Source organism: Phacochoerus africanus, chromosome 3, assembly GCF_016906955.1.
Source record: "Phacochoerus africanus isolate WHEZ1 chromosome 3, ROS_Pafr_v1, whole genome shotgun sequence".
Taxonomy (NCBI): domain Eukaryota; kingdom Metazoa; phylum Chordata; class Mammalia; order Artiodactyla; family Suidae; genus Phacochoerus; species Phacochoerus africanus.
The window spans coordinates 199,745,197-199,770,135 of record NC_062546.1 but is presented as its reverse complement, the minus strand read 5'-3'; the positions used below and the strand labels follow the sequence as shown (position 1 = coordinate 199,770,135).

Sequence of the window (24,939 nt, the reverse complement as noted above, 5' to 3'; positions counted from 1 at the left end):
AGGATGCTCCGTGGGGAGCGTCAGGCAGTGCCCAGAATCAGGAGGAGAGGCGAGGTTTATGATGGAGACACGTGCCAGAGGCTACTGCTGTGGTCCGTGTAATAGGAGCCCGGGAACGGCTCCCAGGCAGGATGTGGTCTACGGTCTAGAAGATCATGTGTGATTCGTGCTATGATTGCTGCCTGGTTTGCACATTTCTTTCATGAAGATTGGCACCATCGCAGGGAGGGGCTCCCAAGACCAGGGCCCTGCACTGCCCTTAAGACACCCTCCTCGCCCGCACCTTTTTGCTGTGTCTCCTTCTCCATACATCTGCCTCAATTTTCCAACAACTTCAAAACCTCAGCATGTGCACAGCAATCAGTGACCGTCTTTAGCCACTCAGGCCTCATTCTCTACCCCAGGGAGCTTCTCAAGGCCTTTCTTGGAATACAGAGGAAGTCAGGGGAAGCCAGTCTCCCCAACTACGGTACAAGCAGGTGCCTCTTGAACCCTTCACCCCACACAGGTCCCTCCACGGTCTGCATCCCACCTCCTCGGCACTTGGCGCACCACCAAGGTCAGTGTCAGGTCCCTGTTTCTTTTCAATCAATTTCATCTCCTTAAATCGATTGTATGACAATGGAGGGCAGAGCCTCCTGTTTCTTTTGGATTTTGATATTTTTTAATTTTTTTTTTTAATTTTCTTAGTCCCCAGAAAGCGCTCACAGTGGACACATTGCACATATGAGCGAATGAGGGAACTTTCTCCTAGTCAACAGGATTTTTCAGGGGAAAGAATATTGATTTAAAAAATTGACAGTTGCGATGTATACATGTCTTCCCAAAGCCCCAGCTTGATCCTAAACTAACTGCAGTTCAGAAACATTCCCCGAGGTCTGATCAGTGAGCAGGGAGGGCCAGCAAAGGTCGCTTTTCCCCTCGAGATTTCCATCTTCAGGAAAATAAAGGCCTGTCCAGTCCTCGGGTGCCTGGGTCAGGGGGTCGGGGAGGGCAGCGGGATATTCGTCCCCAGTGTCCAGTTCCAGCTCGGCCAAGGGCCTGACTTCTATGCCTCTGCTTTCTGAGGCAGAGGCTGTGGACAGGGGCTGTCTCCATGACAACCACACAGTTCAGTCCCCCACGGACTGAGAAGGGGGGAGGGGTGGCGGGAGGGAGACACGCTTCCCCAGGTCTGCCTGGAACCTGCGTGGCTTTGGAGGACCCCGCCTTCAGCTAGGATGTATCCGTCTCGGCCTGAGGCTCCCTCACCACAGGGAGTTGTAGACAAAGTACCCAGATGGGCACCAAGACAGATCCTGAGCCCGTAGGCGACCCCTGCATGTCAGAGGGGTGGCAACGCAGCGGGGTAGCTCCCAGCTGGAGACCCTTGGGCTACAGATGAGTGCCCAACAAGGGGGTGGCTGAAAAGTGGCCGTGGGACCCAAATCTGGCCCTGCTGGCAAGAACCAGAACCACAGGGGACTTTCTTCTGCTTGCATTTAAGCAGAATGTTCTCGTCATCAGCTTAGCCAAGCCAGCTCATATAACTATGGGAATCAAATTCCCACAGAAACACATCTGACTGAAGGAAGGAATTGTATTTTTTCTCTCTCTCAATAGAATGACAAAGACAACTCATGACATTTCCTCCTTGTTTAATTTGTGAACATGCTCATTTAAACCCAGCTGTGGGATTATCAGCAGTGGGGCACAGGAGCACAGGACACTCCGTGCCACATACAAAGCCTCAGCACCCTTGATCAGCCGTATGTGCAGTACATGGGCTATTTTCCCGAGCCTCACCTCAGACAACGGCTTTGTCCACGCAAACATCATGTAATCATGCAGCTACATCCACCAGTCAAGCTGAGCTGAGAACACTGAGCAGTGCCCTCTCCCATGCAAGTCAATTCCAAGTATGGTGCAAGTTCTTGGTCTCCAACCTCAGTATCAGCCACTGATACTGAGGTGCACATGGCCTATTTCTTAAACGAACAAAAACACGGTCAGCGGAGATGGGAATACATGGACAAAGGCATTTAAGTCAATCGTTATGCTGGATTTTGTCTCCTGGGAGATTTTCTGGTTTTATTCAAATTTATTGACATTATTCAAATTCACTGCTTGAGTTGAGGGTAAGAGGTTGGGGCTGTGGTCATACACTCATAGATACAGTGCCACATCCTTTGTTTGTATCCAGGCACCGTGGAGATAACGGAAGCCTCTTCTTGGTGGCTTCAGAAAAGACAGTATTCTAGTTGCCATGGTAAATCAAAAGTGAAATTCTCTCGCTGAGAAATGTTGAAAATTCCATTCATTGACAATTTCTGTAAATTTTATCCCTTCACCTCTCAGCGTCCCAACCCTATCAATGAATAAGATTCCCCGTTAGGCCATTAACGGGGTTTAAATAAAAAATAAACACACAAAAGCCTTCTATTTGTGTTCACTTGCAGCAAGTGTGGATGCGGTGAGCAGTCATTTTAATGACTGCCCAGAAAAAAACAGAAAACAACTTTTTTTGGTTCATGCTTTTGTAGTTTTTCTAACTAGTCTTTTAACAGCTTCTTTCTAAGCTTTTCTTCCTTAGCTATGCGTACATTCTATTCAAAGCTGAAAAAAAAACCAATTGTGGACCTTTAAATGACCTTGTGTATTTCTGGAGCATTTATTTTGGGCAAAGACAAAACCACTACCAGACCAAGCGAGGGCTGCAGCGTCCAATAAGATAATCTCTGCAATTCTACACCAAGGCCTCCACCACCTGTAATACTGAAATAAGTATATTGGTTTCTTCCTAAACTAAGGATTACATATAATATTTTATGTTAAGACTTCTAGGTTCATCTATCTCATATCTTATATCAAGTTAGTTATTCCTATTTGCTAAACATTTATGAAAAGGCCTTATAAATGGTTGGACAGTCAGTACCGACTTGGGGAGATCTAGCCATGGGTAATGTCCCCAACTGTGGAAGAAGATCCATGCATAGATACTGGCTTCCACTGGCCTTTGGTGATCAATCGACATGGGGAAATCATTAGAAACTGGAGAGTAGGCAATTGTTAATGTAATGTTTAAGAAGACATGAATATTAAGAAGACATCTTCAATAAAATATCAAGTGAAAGAGCTTATGTAAAACTGTATATGTGGTATGAGGACATTGTGTAAAATTTTAGAAGAGAAGCAAAACCCTCATAGAAACAAACAAACAAACAAACGGACTTGGAAAAACATCCTGACTTGTTAGCAGTGATTATCTTTAGGTAGTAAGACTACTTGTATTTTCAACCTTTCCATGTGGCCTACATTTTTTATGACATTCATGAATGTTCTACAATAGCCATGAATTCTTTTTAGTGGGAAAATAATACATAAGATGAGAAAGAGGGGCACCCAGTGAAAACACAGTCGGTGGTGCCTCAAAAGATTCTTTTTGGGGGTGACTTTTCATCTTGTTCGGAAGAAGCTATTTTCTTTGAGTAGGGTTCCTGATGGGTGTGGGAGGGGAAATGCTGCTTTATCACCTGCTTTAATGATTAAAAGCAGAATGAGAAATAACAATAGTTTCTCCTGGAAAAAAAAAGCACGGTCCCCTTGCTGCAGGAGGTTTTCAAATCTGACCTGACTGGGGAGACTTAACCATGAGTTATCACATAATCCAAGAAAAGGAAATGCCGAATCCATTGGTGATGAAAAAAATAACACGGGAGGGCAAGCTGGACCAAGGAGAGAGATGCTCCCGGACATGCATGGTCAAAGGAGGACAAGTGAAGAACACAGGATGGTTTAAACCGTCAACAGCAGCTATTCTAGCCACCAGGACTCAAAGTCACAGAGCAGCAGCCTTCCGCGGTAGTGCGGCATACGAGACGTCCCGCCTTTCCATCCAACTTCTCCTATGAAATCAATCACTCGTTTTGTTCCCAGACTGAGCGCACTGGAGTGGTTGAAACCATCGCCGTGCCCCCAGGGTCCTGAACGCGACTCGTTTAGGCAGGAGCCAGGTTGTTTGGCAGCATCCTTTGAATCGTCTCCACTTGGATGTCTGAAACTCCCTGTGAAGACAAAGAGGGAGAGCGCTGTGTGAAGAAGGACGTCCACTTCCAGCCTCAGGAGATGGTCTGATCCCAACCACGTTGGAAAGACAACGGCAATGCGTCCCAATGGACTACCAAAAACTGAGAGACTTTTGGTATAGACGCAATTACAAAACTGGTTTTTAGTCTTAAGAATGTGCATTCTGACCAGTTTGCCAGTGTGAACAGAAGGAAGATGGTTGAGTGGTCAAGGCTCAGTTTGGTCTAAGACTCAGGAAGTTTCCAAACTTGTAGTTTGCTGGGTGGTTTTGGCATGAATAAAGGCTGAGTTGGTAATAAAGTTAAGAATGGAGGGGCTCCTGGCGTGGTGCAGTGGCAACGAATCCGACTAGGAACCATGAGGTTGTGGGTTCAATCCCTGGCCTCCCTCAGTGGGTTAAGACTCCGGCGTTGCCATGAGCTGTGGTGTAGGTCACAGACGTGACTCGGATCTGGCATTGCTGTGGCTCTGGTGTAGGCTGTCAGCTACAGCTCTGATTAGACTCCTAGCCTGGGAACCTCCATATGCCGCAGGTGCAGCCCTAAAAAAGACAAAAGCCCCCCCAAATGGCAATAACTTATCAAAATGAATTTTATGATGACTCCCAAAGGAAATTCAAGTTGTTTCAGTGAAGCAGAATTTAAGTGCGGCAAGTATAAGAATCAGGGGGTCATTTGGTAGGAATCAAACAATTCCAACGCCCTCAGGGAAATACCATCCTCCCATTCTCCCCACCTCCTAACCTCCTCCTCTACGAAGCTATAAAGACATTAGAAAGCAAGCAGCCGTCTCTTACTCTGGTCTTACTTCCTTTCAGCGTCAGTGTAGGAGAAAGAAAAACACACACAAGCGTCCCATCCCAAGTTACTGGATCAAAGGCTTCATGGCGAATGGAGAGCCCAGATGGGCAAATTGGTAAAGACCTGTCCCCAGATGTCCACTCCTCCCTGCCCCACTGGTGCCAGCTCAAACCCACCTGAGCTGGTGTTCTCTTCCCTTGCCCCCCACCCCAAGGGAAGATACCCTCACCCCTCCAGAAAAAGAAAAACCAGAGAAACAAGAATAATATTTTAGCAGCAGGTACCAGTGGGGAGACGGGGGCGGGGGGGTAGAGGCAGAGGAGTAAAAGGCACAAGCTATTAGGTATAAAATAAGCTACAAGGACACACTGCTCCACAGGGGACTATACGCACAATGTCATAAGAACTCTAAGTGGGAAATAACCTTTAAAAAGTGTGACTCACCGTACTATACACCCACCACTTGTATGTTATTGGACAGCAGCTATACTTCAGTTTTTGAAAAATCCAATGAAAGTAGTTTAGCAGCCACGTAGATGGCTGCCTATAACATTACATTGTCAGTGAACTTCTTAAGGATGTGCCAGACAGACAACATCAGCAAAAGAAAATGGATTTTATGCCCTGAAGAAACAAGTATACTGATAAACGGGACAGGCCAAGCGCCTTGTTTTTACAGATGTCAAGACTTCCTGGGGCCTCTCTTTTCTCACGCTCTTCTTCCCACCCCCTCTCTCATGGATGCCCACCCCGGGGTGAAGCAGTGTCCTTCTCCCAATCCATCTCATTCACCAATTCATTAACTCGCCATGTATTAACAAAAGTTTAAGTTTTAGCAAAGAGCAAGTTGCTGAGAAGCCAAGTCTGTTTGCTCATTTTCCTTACAATCGACATTTTTGAAACAAGAGGTAAGGAGATTAGAGGGTTTTTTGGGGGTTTTTTTTTCGGGGGGGGTCGCACCTGCAGCCTATGGAAGTTCCAAGCTAGTAGTCGAATCAGGGTTCCAGTGCTAGCCTACACCACAGCCACAGCAACACTGGACATGAGCCACGTCTGTGACCTACACCGAAGTTCTCGGCAACACTGGATCTTTAACCCACTGGGGGGGGGGGGGTGTGCCAGGGATTGAACCACATTCTCATGGATGCTAGTCGGGTTCATGTCTGCTGAGCCATGATGGCAACTCTGAGATGAGAGCTTGAATAGGCGGGTGTGTACATCTCATTGTGAATCTTTTCTGATCATTACTCCATGGGGTTTTTGTTTATTTGTTTTTGGCTTTTTAAGGCTGCACCTGTGGCAGATGGAGGTTCCCAGGTGAGGGGTCGAATCAGAGCTGTAGCTGCCGGCCTGCACCACAGCCACAGCAACTCGGGATCCGAGCCACGTCAGAGACCTACACCACAGCCACAGCAACGCCAGATCCTTAACCCACTAAGCAAGGCCAGGGACTGAACCCACGCCACAGCAGCGACCTGAGCCACCAGCGTCTTCCCCTAACAACATTTTACATTTGGTTTCAGAATTTGGACAGGTAACAGGAAAACATAATTAAAGCAAATGATAAGATCAAGGAGCAAAGCCTTGGGTTCAATCTTTCCCGATAACTGAATGATATTTTCCTGTGTAAATGAGCTGTTGCTAAAAAAAAAAAAAAACCTTGAGAGAGTTTCTGCAGTGGCTCTGTGGTAGCAAATCTAACTAGTATCCATGAGGATGTGGGTTCGATCCCTGGCCCCGTTAAGTGGGTTAAGGACACAGCGTTGCCATGAGCTGAGGTACAGGGCACAGACGAGGCTCAGATCCACTGTTGCCTGTGGCTGTGATGTAGGCTGGCAGCTGCAGCTTTGATTTGACCCCCAGCCTGGGAACTTCCATATGCCATGGGTGTGGCCCTAAAAACACCTAAAAGGACAAACAAAACAAAACAAAAAAGAACTTGAAAGACTTACTAAAACACTTCTTGGTAGTAAAATGTGATCAACATGCATTTGTTGACAGGAAAAACAAACAAACAAACCAACCAAAAGAACCCAGACTTCTGTAAATCCCCTACAATAAGAAACAGAAATGAAGTCATGAGCATGAGGTACATGTTTGAGGCACAGAACTCTAAAGATACCCAGGATCTAGAGATAAGGAAGGGGATAAAAGTCCTGGATTAGTGTGCCCTTGATTCAATCAATTCCAAAAGAGCGGTAGTAACTGCAGGTTTTTTAGAAGATCCAAAAGGACACTGAATCCTACTGCTAGCAGTGCTAATCTTGGGCAGGAGAGCAGCCTGAGTGGACAAATGAATGCAAGGAGGGGCTTCCACCTGTTCCTTTATGTATTTATTTATTTATTTTGGCTTTTTAGGGCTGTACCCACAGCATATGAAGGCTCCCAGGCTACAGGTCGAATCGGAGCTGTAGCTGCCAGCCTCCACCACAGCCACAGCAACGTGAGATCTGAGCCACATTTGCAACCTACAGCACAGCTCGTGGCAACACCAGATCCTTAACGCCCTGACAGAGGCCAGGGATCGAACCCTCAACCTCATGGTTCCTAGTTGGATTCATTTCCATTGCACCACGATGGGAAGTCCCCACCTGTTCCTCTCTAATCACTGTGTTGTTTGAATTTGTATACCATGCATTATCTTCAAATCTGATCATATGTGAAAATCACTGAGAAAAATACCATGATTTTGAATTCGTCTTAAAACACATACATTTTCAGAGCAAAAAGAAGCCATTAAAATGACTCACCTTGCTGAAAATTAGGTTTCTCGCCATTAGAGTGCCTATGGTTTTATTTGATCTTATTAGCGATCTCCTTCAGAAGAAATTTGAGATCATTAAGCTTGGAAAGGGGAAAAGAAAAAAACAGAACTGGTCTTAAGATCAATTTTGCAACTGTAAATTTTAAATTATGATTCTATGGCACTTTCAGGAAATAGATGTACTATATTTAAAATACCAAGTATATTCATGCCTGTTGTATAGCAGAATGATTGACAGCTGATATTTCAGCCCCTCCCCATTACTAACTCTGAAGTCCTATCACTAGCAAATACTCATTAGTACCAATCAGGATGAGCTTTACTCAAATTCAAATCGGTAGTGATTCCTGTGTAGAACCAGTGGATCTTAAGCACACAGAAAAGTAAGACATAGGAATAATAATGTTATATGTAACTAATAAAATCATAAGATATCAATAAAGTTTCACTTTGATAAAAGCATAAGACTAGTGAAAGTAATGTAATAGTGATTAAATTTTTGCAAATAAAGTGGCTGCCCTCATAAAATACACAGTATAAACAGCAAAACAATTTAGGTAAAAGGCATGGTAAAGTTATTTTTCTACATGCATATGTCAACAAGTTTACCACACAAGACGTATGAAGGTCAGTTTCCATTATAAGCCATGTTGTTACGCTTGATAAATGCTATAGACACAGTGCAGTCTCTGTACAGTTGGTCTCCAACTTGCTATTTCACTCATTCAAGGGAAACTCTGTGTTTAACTTGGGCTTTTTTTTTTTTCCAGTATTAACCTCTTCATTTAACCCTTTTTTTTAAAAGAACCGAAGGAAACCTTAAGGGCTAATGGCTGCCTAAAATAACCAAGGCACAGCAAGATCCCTACGCACAGACTTGAGGGCAGCTGTGAATGACTTCGTTTTCTGGTGTGAGAATGGGATGGAGGAATGTTTTTCTTCATTGCAGAGACTCTGGGGAGATCTCTGTATTTGCTGACATTAAAACGACTTGAATAAGCTGTTTAGGGTTTAAGACCCAAGGGCTTGCTCAAGAAACCAATGGCAATTCCTAAAATTCTCTTTGGATGGAAAGGAGAGACTTTTTGTTGATCAGAAGAACAGGGTAGAGGATGGAGGGCAGAATACAAAAGAGAGGGAAGGCAGGGAAATAGGATGAGAAAGGGGCTGGGAGCAAGAGAAAATCAGAGAGGGGCAGTGAAATTCCATGGGTGGTGATGGCTCTAGGTTGTGAGGTTCGAGGTGTCCCTGGGATCTGCTCAGATTCTCCCAAAGCCTGCAAAATGCCTGGTGTTGGTAAAAGGGCTCAGCTCCCCAGCCAGACAGTTACAAAGGGGGCTGGACATGCAGGCACTCTTCTGACGTCCCCTGAGAGCCCTGGCTTGCATGTGGGGACAGCCCCCAACCGTGACTCCAATTATTTGTGACTCCCTCAGCAGCCCCACTGCTCAGGTCCACCGTCCCCACCACGGTGTCACCCTTTTCAGACGCTACTGGCTGGGAGGCCTCCCGGGCCCCTGGGAGTCAGTTCAGCCTGTCCAGAGCCCAGATCTCCAGATGACCTCTGACCTAGGTCCCTCTCTGCCCTGTCCCCAGTTGCTGCCATTCTGCCCATTCTCTGTGGGCCCCAGAGCAGGGTCAGCACCAAGGGTTGCAGAAGGTTTAGCCGCACCCCAAGTCAACTTTGCAGAAGCTTTTGTCCAAACCAGTCAACTTCCCTCTGGCTCCCTCCAAAGCCACGTTTGTAACCCCACATGTAAAACAAGCAACACAACAAACAAAAATAGCCTGTGTTCTGCACACACACACACACACACACACACACACACACACACACACACACACAAAATCCTTAGATCTCTATGCCCTGAGCCAACCTGTTCAAGCCCCTTTTAGGCGGCCACTCTGAGGGGTCTTTGAAAGAAGTGTCCCCAGAGACTTGCCCTGCACAAGAGCAAAATCTAACCCTAAAAAGGCCAACAAGTTCCTGCCCAGGATAACCTCGCCTCCCCTTTCTCCCTTCTCTGCATCCCTGGTCCAAGCTGTCCCTCTCCGGCTGCCTGGACATCCACGCCTCTGGATTTAGGGCCTTCCCAGCTGCTGCTCCTGCTCCCCAATAACAAAGGCGTGGCCAATCTGGAACACATGCCCGAAAGCACAGAGAAAAGTGCTCTTCCTGCTTAATCCTACATCCTCAGCTTGAAAATGCTCCTACACTCAAACCATTTAACAAGGGGTCCGTTCATGAAACTGGGGGGCCATGTCCGCTTTGACGGCACTTAGCCCAACACCTGGCATGTGGCAGGCGCTCAGGAAACATCCTGTGCCATGCGACCTAGGTACAGATGCAGCAGACAGGATATTTAAATATAAATATCTGATGTAGACAAAGTGGGAATAATCCTTTAAGGTTGTATATATATTATATATTACAATTATATTTGTCTCATATAAATACTCCATCTTAGAATACTATTTCCTATCATTCCTTTCATATATGCTTTTAATATTCTTTAAATTTTCTCGAACTTTTAAAAACATCCAGCACTTGGAGTTTCCACCATGGCTCAGTAGAAACGAATCTGACTAGCATCCTTGAGGACGCAAATTCAATCCCTGGCCTCGCTCAGTGGGTTAAGGATCCAGCCTTGCCATGAGCTGTGGTGTAAGTTGCAGATGCAGCTCAGATCCCACATTGCTGTGGCTGTGGTGTAGGCCAGCAGCTACAGCTCCGGTTTGACCCTAGCCTGAGAACCTCCATGTGCTGTGGGTAGGGCCCTAAAAGGAAAAAAAAAAGACAAAAAAATAATATCCAGCACTTTCCTTTCCCCTTGCCACTGACTATAATCAAGATACACATCCTGGCATGACTGTTTATGTATAGATACTCGACCCTAATAATATAGAGGTCTTCCTAGCCCTTCAGTTAAAAAAAAAAAAAAAGAGATACAAGAATTCTCATTGTGGCTCAGCAGGTACAGGACCCAACACAGTGTCCATGAGGATACGGGTTCAATACCTGGCCTTGCTCCGTGGGTTAAGGATCTGGCATTGCCACAAGCTGCCTCATAGGTGACAGATGCAACTTGGATCTGGTGTTGCTGTGGCTTGTGCTGTAGGCCAGCAGCTGCAGCTCTGATTCAACCCCTAGACCGGGAACTTCCATATGCTGCGGGCGAGGCTCTAAAAAGCAAAAAAAAAGATAGAAATTATACAAATTTGGGTCTAGAAATAGAACCCACAGATACAGAATAGAAATGTAGGGTTACTAAAGGGGAAGGGGGAGGGATAAATTAGGAGAAGGATTAACATCTACGCACTAGTATATATAAAACAGAAAACCAACAAGGACCTGCCGCATAGCACAGGGAACTAGTCTCAGTATTCTGTAATCACCTATAATGAAAAAGCATCCCAACACACACACACACACACACATACACACACATAACTTAATCACTTTGCTGTACACCTGAAAACAAGACAACATTGTGAATCAACTATACTTCCATTTAAAAAAAAAGAAAAACAGTGGAGTTCCCCCAGGCCATGTGGATCAGAGGTCTCATGGGGGAGAAAGGCCATGAGGAAGAGCACCGAGGTGCCAGATCCTGGCCTCACCACCAGCTGCATCCAGCCCAGGAAACACGGCGAAGACCACATGAAGCAGAAGAACTGCCCAGCTGATGCAAACTCTGGTCCCAGAAAAGCAAGAGTGAAATCAACCTGTGTTTGAAGGCGCTAAAGCGTGAGGTTGTTTGTTGTGTAGCAATAGGGAACTCAAGCCAACTGTGATGGAAACATTTGATTGTCTGCACAGATGTACTAACATCCCGAGTGGCTGACTCTGATGCATGGAGCAGGCAGTTCCAGGGGAGGGACGAAGAGGGAGGCTTGGAAGGAAGAGAAGAGCTACTGGGGGTGGGGGAGGGGGAGGAAGGCACCAGTCAAGGGCCCACCATCCTGTACGGGGCCAGAGCTCAGGAGGGGAGGCCCCCCGAAACACGGCCTCAGGCTTTTAAGTGCTGGTGGAAACTAACACATAAATACATATACAAGAAATTATGAACTGGACAAGTGATCATGTTAGAGCCTTGAGAAGGACACCTCTTGTTCATTTCTTCATTCAACCAATGGTCCTTGAGACCCCACAGGAGGCCAGGTGCTGGGTGCTGGAGACCCTGCCACACCAGATGGGGTATCATCAAGCCTTTAAACACCACAGCACCAGGAGGGAATGGGAATCGGTCACCCAGGACGCCATCCTCAAAGGGTCACAAGATACCAGACATCACCGTCTCTTCAGGGCCTAACAGGGAGCCAGCACTTAGGGCTCCACTGTCATTTCTGCTGAACCACATCGTAATTTCCGGCCACCCAGCTCAGGGCGCCTATGCCTAACATCTGCGCATTCACAATTCATATCAAGTAGGTGACAAATTAGAGGCATCAAAGATTGGCATAGAGGCTCCCAGGCTCCCAACCCGTTCCCCTGGGCCCTTCTGGTGCTCCCCATAATTTCAGCGTCTTCCACCCGCCTCTACAGCTGAGAGACAGAGAAGAGCGGTTGTGGGTTAGATGGAGACAGGAAAGATTTCAGACATCGTGGCAATGGGACTTCAAGACTATCCCCACAGAGGCTGAGAGCATCTGAGAAGCAGTTCCGTTCCAGCATCCAGACTTCGTGCAGCGAATGAAGAAAAGTGAACATAGAACATGGTCACATCCATTTTCTTAAACAATTAACTTCATGTATTTTGGGTCCCTGGCCTTTAGCGGGATGCTTAAAGACAACGGAGATTTTAAAAATATTTCCAAACCATAAGCAGAACCATACCTTTGTATCCAGCTGTCTAAAGCGATGCCTCATTCTTCAAGGAAGTGAAAAAGGAGAGAGAGGAAGAGAGAAAGGGCTGTTAGGCTCCATTTTACAGTCTTGTTTTGTTTTGCTTTTTGTCTTTTTGCCTTTTCTAAGGCCGCTCCCGCGGCATATGGAGGTTCCCAGGCTAGGGGTCTCATCGGAGCTGTAGGCACCAGCCTACACCAGAGCCACAGCAACGCCAGATCCAAGCCGAGTCTGCGATCTACACCAGAGCCACAGCAACGCCAGATCCTTAACCCACGGAGCAAGGCCAGGGATCGAATCCGCAACCTCATGGTTCTTAGTCGGATTCGTTAACCACGGCGCCACGACGGGAACTCCTCCATTTCACAGTCTTAAGGAACAAAACACAGATCATTTTCATCTTCGACTAAATCAACATCAGCTGCTTTTACCGTTTTTACTTTCTCCTGCACAGCCGAGGGGAGCAGAACTCCACTCTCACCCAGACGGAAGCACAGCAAATAGACGCTACCTTTGCGGATGGTGGGGCGGAAGCCGACCGTAAGTCCACCCCTTCCTTCTGAAACTAAGATCTCGAGGGATGAAGGAGAATGCAGGGCATCTGCTCAGACAGAAACAGCACACCTCACATCTCATATTCCCAATGGCTCTACTGAAACTAACCGAGGGATGAGCTGTTCTCGTGTTGATGCTTCCTTTGTTGGATTGAATTTTGAGGTGTGTTTGCGGCCTCGGTGAGAGGGATGCCTGATGGCTAACCCTATTAACTGCACTTTAAATCCGAAGGGCACGCTCCTGGAGGCCCTGCATCCCACATTCCGTGTGGACCAACTATGGAGTCGTATGGGGTGTTTATAACAACTCCATGTGACTCATAAAGGATGGTCAGGACTTCTCAGGGAGAGTCTGCAACAGATCAACCAAGTGGTTTTGCCATCATCTAATCTCTGTTTCTTCCTCAAAGAGATAGATGCGTATGTGGCACCTGCAAGGTAATGCCTGTTGCCCATGGCCTGTGGGTCTTCTCAGAATCCACCTCTGCAGACACTGCACAGGGACCCACACTCTTGCCACCCGCCCTGCAGGCTCCAAATACCTCTTTCTTCCCTTCAATCAGAAAGAAAATCAGGAGTTCTCGTTGTGGAAATGAACCTGTCTAGTAACCATGAGGCTGTGGGTTCAATCCCTAGCCTCGATCAGTGGGTTAAGGATCCGGTGTTGCAGTGAGCTGTGGTGTGGGTTGCAGATGTGGCTCAGATCTGGCGTTGTTGTGGCTGTGGCGGTGGCGTAAGCTGGCAGCTGTAGCTCCCATTAGACCCCTAGCCTGGGAACCTCCAAATGCCACGGGTGCGGCCCTATAAAGACAAAAAAAAAAGGAAAGAAAGAAAGAAAGAAAAAGAAAGAAAGAAAATCAGATGGCAGGTGGGTGGTGTCTGTCCTTCCTGAAAGGCTGGCACACACCCTTATGTGTTTGTCACCTTGGGTTGCCCAAGTAGGATCTTCCTGGCGCTATTGCCCTCTGCTGCAAATTCTCTTTATGGAGTTTCCTCAAATAAGCTGCCTATGTTCTGCCAGCTTCTGTCTACCAGGGGGAGGCTCTCAAAGCAGGAATAAACAAATGACTGACATACTCCTCTGACGTGTCGTTGGCTTTGGTGTTGATCTTGACAAGGTAATTTTCTTTCATGACACCCTCCCACGCCAGAGTCTTGTTGTCTTCATTTTTGAAACCTTGAATAATGAGACAAAGAAGAACATTCAGTTGTTTTGTTTGCCCCTTTCTCTCCTAAATCAACACCCATTAGGCATTCTGCAATATTCTGGAACCAAGAGAATGAGATTTGTCCTGCACAGGCTCATCTGACTAATGTTACTTACTAGTGACAGTGGCAGAGCAATGCATGAATTTCTTGGAAACAATGAGGAACTGGAGGTGTCTGCATGAACTAGAAACACAATCTTTATTCTAAATAGAGATCCACCCATAGCCTATTCGTGTGTTTTGCGACTTAGCAAAATCATTTCACTAATGAATTTGGTTCCCACATTTCCTAACTGTTCCTCTTCCTTTTTGATGACACCAAAATCCTAGGCCAAACATTCGGTTGGATAATTCCTGATGGGTTGTCTACTTTCAACCTAAAACTGGACTGGAAACTTGGGAGAAGAGGAAAATAATCCCTGGACATCATTCCTACCCTCTGGAAATATGCAGTCTGGGTGTGGACCTCAAGGGAAATTCTTAGGTCTAGTCCTTTCTTCTCATCTAAGCTGGGCATGCTGCAAAATCAGCCTGTCCAGTAAGAGTCTTAGTTGATTTTTTAACAGTACCTCAGCCTTTCAGATGGCAAGTGAACAAAAGAATAGACCAACATGTTACCTGTTTCAGTACCAGTGCAATGGACAGAGATTCTCTGTATGACCTCACCAGGAAGGGAAAGCACATGTGTTCATGCAGGTGTCCACTCAGAAGAAATTAATCTAGTGGTTTGGTTTTGGGGTTTTTTGTTTGTTTGTTTTTGTTTTTTCGGTTTTTTTTGGTCTTTAGTCTTTTTAGGTTCCCAGGCTAGGGGTCTAATTGGAGCTACAGCTGCCAGCCTATACCAGAGCCACAGCAATGGGGGATCTGAGCCATGTCTGTGACCCACACCACAGCCCACGGGAGCACTGGATCCCCAACCCGCTGAGCAAGGCCTGGGATCGAACCCATGACCTCACGGTTCCTAGTCGGATTCGTTTCCACTGCACCACGACAGGAACTCCTCTAGTGTTTTCTTTTAAACCTGTTCACCAACATGTTAGAGTTGAAGAGTTACAAGACTTTCCTAGATATAAAAAGAATTAATTGGGAGTCAAAGACAGAACAATTATAAAGGTGACAGGATTGAAACAAATCCTGTATAGCAAATATAGATTTATTTTTAAATGGTGGTTATTCACTTTAGAAAATAATTCCTAGTTGAATTTCTTTCAATTGGGTTTTTTCCTAGCAAAGTCATTTCCAATGTCTCTTCCTCATATTAAAATATATAGAGAGGCTCAATAGGAGTATTTAATAATAATACAGAAAGGACAGACGCTTCTGAAACTCAGATGGCTAAATAGTAAGAAGGACCAATGACCAAGGGTCCAACCTCTCTAGCCACCAAGGAAATGCTGATTGAATCGATGACACAGCATTTCTACAACCAAGTTGGAAAATTATCAGGGTCTATAATAATGACTGCACCCTGCGTTGGCCAAGAAACAGATTCCCCATATATTAGGAAAATCTGAAATTGTTATACAGCCTTAGGGAATGAGGGATGGAGGGGTGCAGACAATATTAAAAGACTTAAATGTATAGATACGTTTTAACTACAATTTCTCTTGTAGAAATGATTCAAAGGAAAAAAAGTCACCGATGTGCTCAAAAATGAATGCATCCAGCTGTTTATCATAGTGTTACACAAAGACAAAAGAGGACAAACAATCTACACGATTAACAAGGGGTTGGCTAAATTAAGCATGGACCTCCACAGGCTGGAATCGTCCACAGTTAAAAACTGTCATGTAGATGTGTATTTACAGATGCAGGAGCTGTTCGCAATGTATTATTAATGAAATGAACAAAGTAGATTTTGAATGTGTGAACAAAGAGCAATCAAATTATTACACATCCACACAGGAACAACAGAATCAATACTGATAGGCTATCAATATTTATCTCTGGAGGCTATTTACAGGTGCTCATGTCCTTTCTTTTTGTGCTTTTCTGTGGTTTTCAAATGTACCATAAGTGAGTATGGATGACTTTTTCAATTATGAAAAACAATAGTTTTGAAATGCCTCCCTTTTTATTACTACTTGAAGATGTCACCAAAAAAGTACCAAAAATGGAAGCTTGGATTCTACCTTTTCTGAAAGCTATTTGAAAAATCTTGCATTTTTCTCTAAAGAAGGGCAATTTTAAGCTTAAATCCCATGACTTTCTTATTTGGAGGCAATTGCAAAGTAAACTCAGGAAGTGAGTTACCACGAGAGGGTTCGACCACCACAGAACCCCGTGGTTTCTGGAATGAGCGATCCCTAAGGAGAAACAAGTGAGTGGGTTGTGACCAAGAGCCCCGGAAGTCTAGGCTCTCAGCTCCCTGCTGTCGGTCACCACCACGCAGGGGGTGAAGGATCCTGTCTCACGGTCTCCCAGTCCCCCTACTTCTTTATTCCATCCTGGGATTAAGAGCTGTTGGAGGAGAATGTTCATGGCGCCCTGCCCATTGCTCCAGTGCTTCCGAGAGCATCACTCTCCCAGGGGTCCATCAGGAAGGCAGGTGCAGATTAATGCGGGTCATTTCTGACCTCTTTGCTTTCTCCAGCTGAAGCTCCTGTCCATGTGCTGACCAGATTGGGGCATGTGTTTCCATGTTTATGTTTCTTACTGTGCTTCATCATTAAATAAGTTTTGGGGGGGGGGGGAAATGGAACACATTGTGCCCTGCCTTCTCAACCTCGACCTACCCAGTATCTGGAGGACTGACCTGTCCTTACTTATACGCCAAGCTTCCTGGTTCCGTTGATCCTAGGCGAGGCCCAATGTTCCTTTGGAGACTGGACCTGTATGCCATGCAGCTGCCTCTCTACCGACGCACCCCAACTGGAATCCTACTGGTAATAAGGAATTCACTACCTCACAGGACAGCCACATCACTGCCAGGCACCACTATTTGTTAGACACTGCTTTTCCTTTATACTGCGCCAATCTTCCTCCCCAGATCGTTTATCCATCATTTCTTTCTTTCTTTGGAATCATTCAGGAAAAAAAGGAACCTGTGGCCAAGAGCCTTTATCTGGCAACATATGTCCTAAATTTGCTTTGCATTTGCCTTTAAATCTGCAGGCATGGTTTGATCCCCTGAGCCCTCCCTCAGGTTCTGTAGACATTCGTCCACAACATGGCTTCAAAACAGACTCAGAGACAGTTCTGAGACACTTCACTATGCACCTCTGATCTTGGGATGTGATCTCTAGGTATAAATTCCAAGTCTCAACTTTCAATTTCCACCCCTGGTATAAAGACGTTTCTTTCTTTTCATTAGCAACGACTTACATGTCTCCCAAGGCAAGACGATGAGGAGGAAGACAGCAAGTTATCCCTCTGTCAAAACACTTTTCTTCATTAAGAAAGGCAATTACATACATGTGATAGCTAATAACATCCCCAAAGTGACATTTAACGTCTTGAGATAATGCTGCTCAAAGAATCGACAATGAGGACGCTTTAAACGGTGACATGAGATGGGGTCCTTGACACATTTGCATTCCGAAAGTCAGACTGCAGGGGATCATTGCTCAGAAACAGCACAGAAGTAAGTTGTGACCGGTAGGTAATATCTTATTCCTGAGCATCTCTCCTACATTTCTATGTAGTTAGGGAGTCCCACCAAAAAAAGGTTGGTTCTTGGGCAATTAACATGTCTAGGTGAGTGAAATTTGTATTTTTACTTCCTGAATCATCAAAATATTTGGGATCCACTAGAGCGACAAGAATGATGGGCCCAACATGGAACACGAATCCCATGGTGGTAGTCGCTGACCTTTTTATCAGATGCCATAAAGAAAAGACCACAGGGCAACCCAGAAACACACACCCAGCAGTCATGGGGAGACACAAGATGGCAAACAGTAGGAACAAGGCAGGGACAAAGCAGGAAACCACCTACGCATCCTGACAAAAATGAGCATGGAGACAAGAAGAGCCTAACTGTACTGTTTTATGATTTGTACTGGATGCTCCCTTAAGCAATCCCCTTCTCAGTCTGCCTCCAACATCCCATTGTTTGCTATTTAACAAGACCTTTCTTTTTACCAGGAGGGCTCCACTGTGGGGGACACAGCTCCAGATCCTGCCCCACTCCCCAAACCCTATACTGATGGCTGTTCCCTGAGTCCGGAGAATGAGCATCAGGATTTGAAAGGCATCACTTGATAGGGTGATCTGAGGGTGTCTGCTACTGGCCCTGGGACTTCCTTTTTTCATCTGCATCTTAAAGGAAACAAGTTCAATCCACAGAAGGGTACGGTGATGTGTGTTTCATTTTTATGTCACCATTTCTTGCACTATTATGTCTTCTGTCTGACTATTTGCCATGCCCTGGGACTCAGGATGGTAACTTACGTGGGGGCAGGGGGCAGGAGGTAGGGAGGCTTTGTGGACCCAGAACCTTGCTGGGACAGGGACCAGGGCCTTTCATTGGCCTCTTGGCCACCTGTGGCCCCACAGACCCCTCTCTCCTGTCATCTGATCTCTGTAACTTCCTCCTCTCTCTGATCATTCCTCACTCTCTGGGGCCCTTCCAGCATCCATGCCTTGGCTTGGCTAATTCCACCTCATCTTCTAGGTCTCAGCTGCAACATCCCCTTCCTCCAAGAAGTCTTCCCTGACTCCCTCTGGCCTGGGGTTTAAGTATCCACGATGTGGTTGCCATGGCACCCTGCACACTCTCTAAAATTAATGCTTCCTACACTTCTTTATTAAGCCTTTCCGATTCTCCTCCTCCTGAGATCATGAGCCCTGTTTGGGGGCAAGTATAGCCTCTATCTTCTTTAGCACCCTTTCACAGTGCCTGGATGCCGCATGGCAGGTGCCTCACACATCTTTGTTGACAGAATGGTCCCTGCACCCCCTGTATGGCAGGCTCCCTGTGACCAACCGCCTCTTCCCGGGTGTGGAATCCTTTCCAGGTCATGGCCCCTTCCACCTGGCTGTGTGCACAGCTGTATCCACAGAACCAAGAGTTAATGTTTGTGAAGGAAGGAACACCTCCTTTGATTCTTTTACAGTATTTCTTGTTTACTTGCTCAGGTAGGGAAGGTGTGTCTTCATGCTTTGCTTGTCTTTCTCATGTACAGTGTCCATCCGCCCCTGTACTCACTCTGCTTTTAAACCCAGATCCACAGCAAATGTGAGGTGGGTTTTAAAAAACTTCCCCAAAGAAAACTGCAGCAGGAAATGAGGTTGGTTGTCTCTTGCTTTTGGAATTTATAAGAACTCAGTGATTTTCCTTTCTTTTAGTCCCCATATTATGAGGACTTTTTCATTGGTTCTTGGTAGCTGTCTAGAATCTAAGTGATAGGACTAGTTGGATAATTCATAAACACTGAGGCACCATTTCTATCCCAGATGCTAAAGGTCATTTTCTGGAACCAAGTCAATGCTTGTCTATCCACATCTATCACAGGTCCTGCTCAAAGGGGAAGTACTCAGGAAAGGTTATTACAAGGAAGGGAAATATGGCAAATATTCAAATTACTCGTGAAAATATATCAGTTTTAGAAAGTGGCAAAGAAAAAGCAGCTAAGCAGCAAGGAAGATCAAGGAGCTGTTTCTTAAAGATCTGTGCTAAATTGTCTATGCTTTTGAGGAGCAAGGAAGGCTCAGCAAACAGGGCCACATATGTGCAGAGGGTCAGCCTAGACTCGTTTCCCAATGGTGAATGCAGCTACAGTCATTACAGTGTAGAAATTTTTTTTGTCTTTTTGGGGCCACACCTACAGCATAGGGAGGTTCCCAGGCTAGGGGTCAAATCAGAGCTGTAGCCGCCAGCCTACACCACAGCCACAGCAACACCAGATCCTTAACCTACTGAGCGAGGCCAGGGATTGAACCTGTGTCCTCATGGATGCTAGTCAGATTCGTTTCCACTGAGCCATGATGGGAACTCCGAAACTTTTATTTTAAATTGTTCAAAGCATCAAAGATAATTTTGGACTGCTCAGAACTATCTGACTAGAGAAATGTTTTCACTTCTAGTTTATCAAATCTATGTTTACTAAGGCAGATGAGTTCATGAAAGATAAGCCCCCACACACACTGCCTCCAATAACATAGCTCAGCTCCGCTGCAATGCCTGGATGGGATGGGTGACAGATGCTTACTTTCATTTTTTAGGTTGGCAGAGGGAAGTGAAGGGGGTCCCTCTTGGGGGATCAGCTCATCCAGCTTGTTCAGGGGATACTTGGTGCAATAAAAGGCAAAATAGGACCACAGATTCTGTCTGTCCCCCTTCAGGCTGCTCTCCCTGGAGGTGGGCGGGCCTGTGACTTGCTTTGACCAATAGAAAGTGGCCAAAGTGACGTCATCTGACTTTCTGAGCCAAGGACCTTGGAGGCCATGCCACTTCTACTTTTGTGGTCGTCAGGTCACCACATGTGGGAGCCTGAGCTGGGGGGGGACAATAAGGCTCCCGGATGACAGCCCAGCCAACCCCACACGCATGAGCACAGGGACGTTGGGACCAACCAGCCTATGGCCTACCTGCCAACAGCCGGGCACAGCAAGGAGCAGAGACGTGGCCCAGGACTGATCCAGGGAATCATGAGAGGTAAATACATGATGGTTGTTCCAGGCAACCAAGTTTGAGGGGTTGTTACACGAGACACAACAAATATGCTTAGAGACTCAATGGGACCCTTCTTTTCTCCTCAAGAAGGAGACGGAGAATGGAAATCTCACAGGTACCAAGGCTGGGTCCAACCTGAGTCATTAATTCCGCACTCCCTGTCAGCACACAGGGCTGCTTGATGCTCTTCACGGGTCCTGCTGGGGGGACCAGCAGCCCCCAACTGCTGGGGTGGCTGGGGTGCAGGACCTGCAATTCTATAATAAGGCGGGTCCCTGGCAAACTGAGGCAAGTCAGTCACCCTGGGCTCTCGACACTTTTGCCATGGTGGGCCCCTTCCAGGATAAAGAAAATATTTAAAATATCAGGAATTCCCGCTATGGCACAACAAGATTGGCAGCATCTCTGGGGGAGCTGGGACGCAGGTTCAATCCCCAGCCTAGCCCAGCCCAGTGAGTTAAGATCTGGCGTTGCTGCAGCTACAGCATAGGATGCAACTGCAGCTCAGATCTCATCCCTGGCCTGAGAATTCCATATGCTGTGGGGTGGCCAAAATAAAGAACAAATAAAAAATTAAAAAAAAATCTTATGATGGGGCTGGTATAAAGACACGTATATACCAACAGATTTTCTGTCGCCTACAAATTCCTTCTTTTTCTTCTGATTTTTAAAAGAAATGAAAAGATGTGTGTGTGCCCTAAAGTGTCTGGGCCCCATCACTGTGCAGATGACAGCCCTACAGCTCTGCCCCACCCCACCCCACCCACCCGGACAGGGAGCCCCTGCCTTAAGTCTGAGCTTAGAGGGTCAGCTTTAAACAGGCACCAGGTGAGGGGGCATGGAGTCTGCCCAGGACCATGCCTCTCTTTCCAGAGAGGAGCTCTGCTCTCCCCTCCCTTCTCCCTGGGCTCCGACCCACAGACGGTCCGTAACGGCAGCTGGTGAGAGAAGGGGAGGGAAGAGAGTATGAGAGAGAGGAGCCCGCCCTTCCTGACAACTCTGCTGGTGGAACGGGGTCTCCCCTCCGGGTGAGCATGAACGGCTGGTTAATCTCCTGGGCTGCACGTCCTAATTTCTAAATTGAGATTGCTTTACCAAGTCAGATCGTCATAAGATTTTCTCTCTAAGACCAACCAGAAAAGTCATGAGCCCTGAGGGGTCAGAGCTAAGGTCTCCTAGAGAACACGCGTCCCAGAAGAAACAGCGAGCAGGAAGGAAATCGCATCCTGACACCATCCCACCAGTCGTGTCTGCTCAGCATCCCGTTTATATCATCATTACGTCCAACCAAACGTGAGGCTATCCCGGCAGACCTACGATGCTTTCTTCCTTTTGTTATTTTATTTTTTATTTTTGTTGTTTCTTCGTCTTTTGTCTTTTGAGGGCCGCACCCACGGCATATGGCGGTTCCCAGGCTAGGGGTCAAATCAGAGCTGTAGCCACCGGCCTACACCACAGCCACAGCCACACCAGATCCGAGCCGCATCTGTGACCTACACCACAGCTCACAGCAGGGAGGCCAGGGATTGAACCCACAACCTCATGGTTCCTAGTCGGATTCGTTTCTGCTGCGCCACGATGGGAACTCCTCTTTCTTTTTTAATGTTTTATTACAGTTGGTTTACATTGTTCTGTCAACTTCTGCTGTACAGCAAAGTGACCCAGTCATACGTCTGTACACGCCCTCTCATATTATCTTTGGTCATGTTCCATCATGGGTGACTGGACATAGCTCCCTGTGCCGTACAGCAGGACTCGCTGTCCATCCACGCTAAACGCAACGGTCACATCTATTAACCCCAAACTCTACTCTCTCTCTGGAGGAATTCACTGGGGGCCCGACACCTGAAAGTTACCATGAGCAGTGAACTAACGGAGTCACCCTTTCTGCTGCCTTGTGGACCAGACACACCTCCCCGACACGCACCCCTGCCCCGAAGCCCAGGCGCCAGGCCTGAGCCACTCACAGCAGGCGGAGGATTCGGTGCTCCTCTCCTTGCAGCAGCAGCGGAAGCACTTCTTGACCACCATGTAGAAGTAGGCAAACACCACGAAGGGGAAGGGGATGTTGAGGCGGCTGCAGTACTCCTGCACCAGGAAGTACCTCTGGAACTTCCAGACCTGGTCGTTGTTCTCCTGTACGGTGCCCACGGTGTAGCTGGCGGGAGGGGAGAGAGGGTCAGGCCTCAGCCAGCCACAGCCATTCCACTGCCAAGGTCGGCAACACCAGCATTAAGCTCTCACAGCAGGACCACTCGGCATCGGGCACCCTTCGGTTCACGCTGGCCCTCGCGTGGGGTCTTTGCTGGATTTTCTTGTTGTTTTTTTGAATCACCAAAAATTACCCTCGTGAACTTTAAGAGGGTTCCACGATTCCTCTTTCAAGACCTTTTCCACAGTCTCTTTTTCCGGAAGTCTGGTACTGGCTTATATACTAAGAGGTCCACGGGGGCGACTCTCGCAGGAATAATTGGCCTACGTCACTGTGGGAGTTTAATTATAAACAATCTGGGAGAGCACTTTGTTAATATTTATCAAGGGCCTTAAAAATGTTTATCCCTTTGACCCATTGATTTCACTTCTGGAAATCTCACCAAAGAATAAGGAGATACCGAGGAAAGAAAATATAGAAATGGATGTACCCACACAGGTGTCTGCCACTGCCCTCTGAGTAACAGCCGGCCCCACCTTCCATCCAGCAGCATGTGGAACAACCAAATCGTTCAGCACCAAGAAAATGTATCACGAGTTAGGGCCAATCATTATGACGACATTATGCAGCCATTAAAAGTTAGGTTTGGAGTTCTTATTGTGGCTCAGAGAGGATGCGAGTTTGATCCCTGCCCTTGCTCAGTGGGTTAAGGATCCGGCGATGCCATGAGTTGTGGTGTAGGCTACAGATGAGGCTCAGCTTCTGCTTTGCTGTGGCTTTGGCGCGGGGCAACACTGGCAGCTCCGATTCAACCCCTAGTCTGGTAACCTCCATATGCCACAGGTTCAGCCATTAAAAGCAAAAGAAATAAATAAAACTAAATATTAGGTTTACGACTAATTTGTAATACTTTGGGAGAATGCTTATATGTGAGTGAAGATAAGTAGGCTCCGACTTGTGCTTATAGCAGAGTCTCACGATGCAAATCACAATTCACGGGGAGACAGATCCTCACAGCAAGGAATTAGGATAGAGGTCCATCAGGAGAATGTCTGATTATACCACTGATTTATCAGTTACTTAGTAAAGCAAGATTATAACATATCAGACACTATTCTAAGCAGTCTACTTATATTAGTTGATTCTCTTGTGGCCCAGTGGGTTAAGGATCCTTTGTTGTCACTGCAGTGGCCCAGATTGCTACTGTGGTGAGGGTTCAGTCCTTGGCCCAGGAACTTTCGCATGACACAGGTGTGGCCCCCCCCAGATTTTTTTTTTTTTTGTCTTTTTGCCATTTCTTGGGCCGCTCCCACGGCATATGGGAGGTTCCCAGACTAGGGGTCGAATTGGAGCTGTATCTGCTGGCCTACACCAGGGCCACAGCAACGCGAGATCCGAGCTGCATCTGCACCCTACACCACAGCTCACGGCAACGCCGGATCGTTAACCCACTGAGCAAGGGCAGGGACCGAACCCGCAACCTCATGGCTCCTAGTCGGATTCGTTAACCACTGCGCCACGACGGGAACTCCCCAAAATTTGTTTTTAATCTGCCAACAACTCTCTGGAGCAAATAACATTACCATCATCTATCATCCGATCAGGAAACTGAGGCACAAGAGGGGTAGGAAATTGCCTGCACCCCCCAGCTGGGACGTGATGAAGCCAGAATTTGAACCCAGCAATCCAGCCCAGCACCTATTTGCTCTGTCACTCAGTGACACGACCTCACAGTGGGGGGCAGGAATGTTTTGAGTTACGCTCTATTTCAAAGGGATCTGGCTAGACTACTTAGGAAAGGATAACCGTGAAGCATTTTACCATTTGCTGAAGTTCAATCATCCAACATACTTTTATTGCCAACCCCAAATCACCTCTTCTAAAGCCAAAGAACCAGTAATGAACCCTTGAAATCGCCTATAAGCAAATCCTGG

At 46.7% G+C, this 24,939-nt stretch overlaps 1 protein-coding gene across 1 annotated transcript in view; it reads right to left on the bottom strand.

Annotated features, from left to right (window-relative positions):
* Nucleotides 1–1,620: 1,620 nt before the first annotated feature.
* TRPM8 (transient receptor potential cation channel subfamily M member 8) overlaps nucleotides 1,621–24,939 on the bottom strand; it is an 81,371-nt gene continuing 58,052 nt past the window's right edge. The window contains exons 22-26 of the mRNA XM_047770265.1: nucleotides 22,821–23,011; nucleotides 14,107–14,206; nucleotides 12,467–12,500; nucleotides 7,616–7,709; nucleotides 1,621–4,043 (exon numbers count right to left, since the gene is read on the bottom strand). Coding sequence (XP_047626221.1) covers nucleotides 7,659–7,709; nucleotides 12,467–12,500; nucleotides 14,107–14,206; nucleotides 22,821–23,011 — 376 coding nt within the window. The 3' untranslated portion in view covers nucleotides 1,621–4,043; nucleotides 7,616–7,658. The remainder of the gene's footprint in view (nucleotides 4,044–7,615; nucleotides 7,710–12,466; nucleotides 12,501–14,106; nucleotides 14,207–22,820; nucleotides 23,012–24,939) is intronic.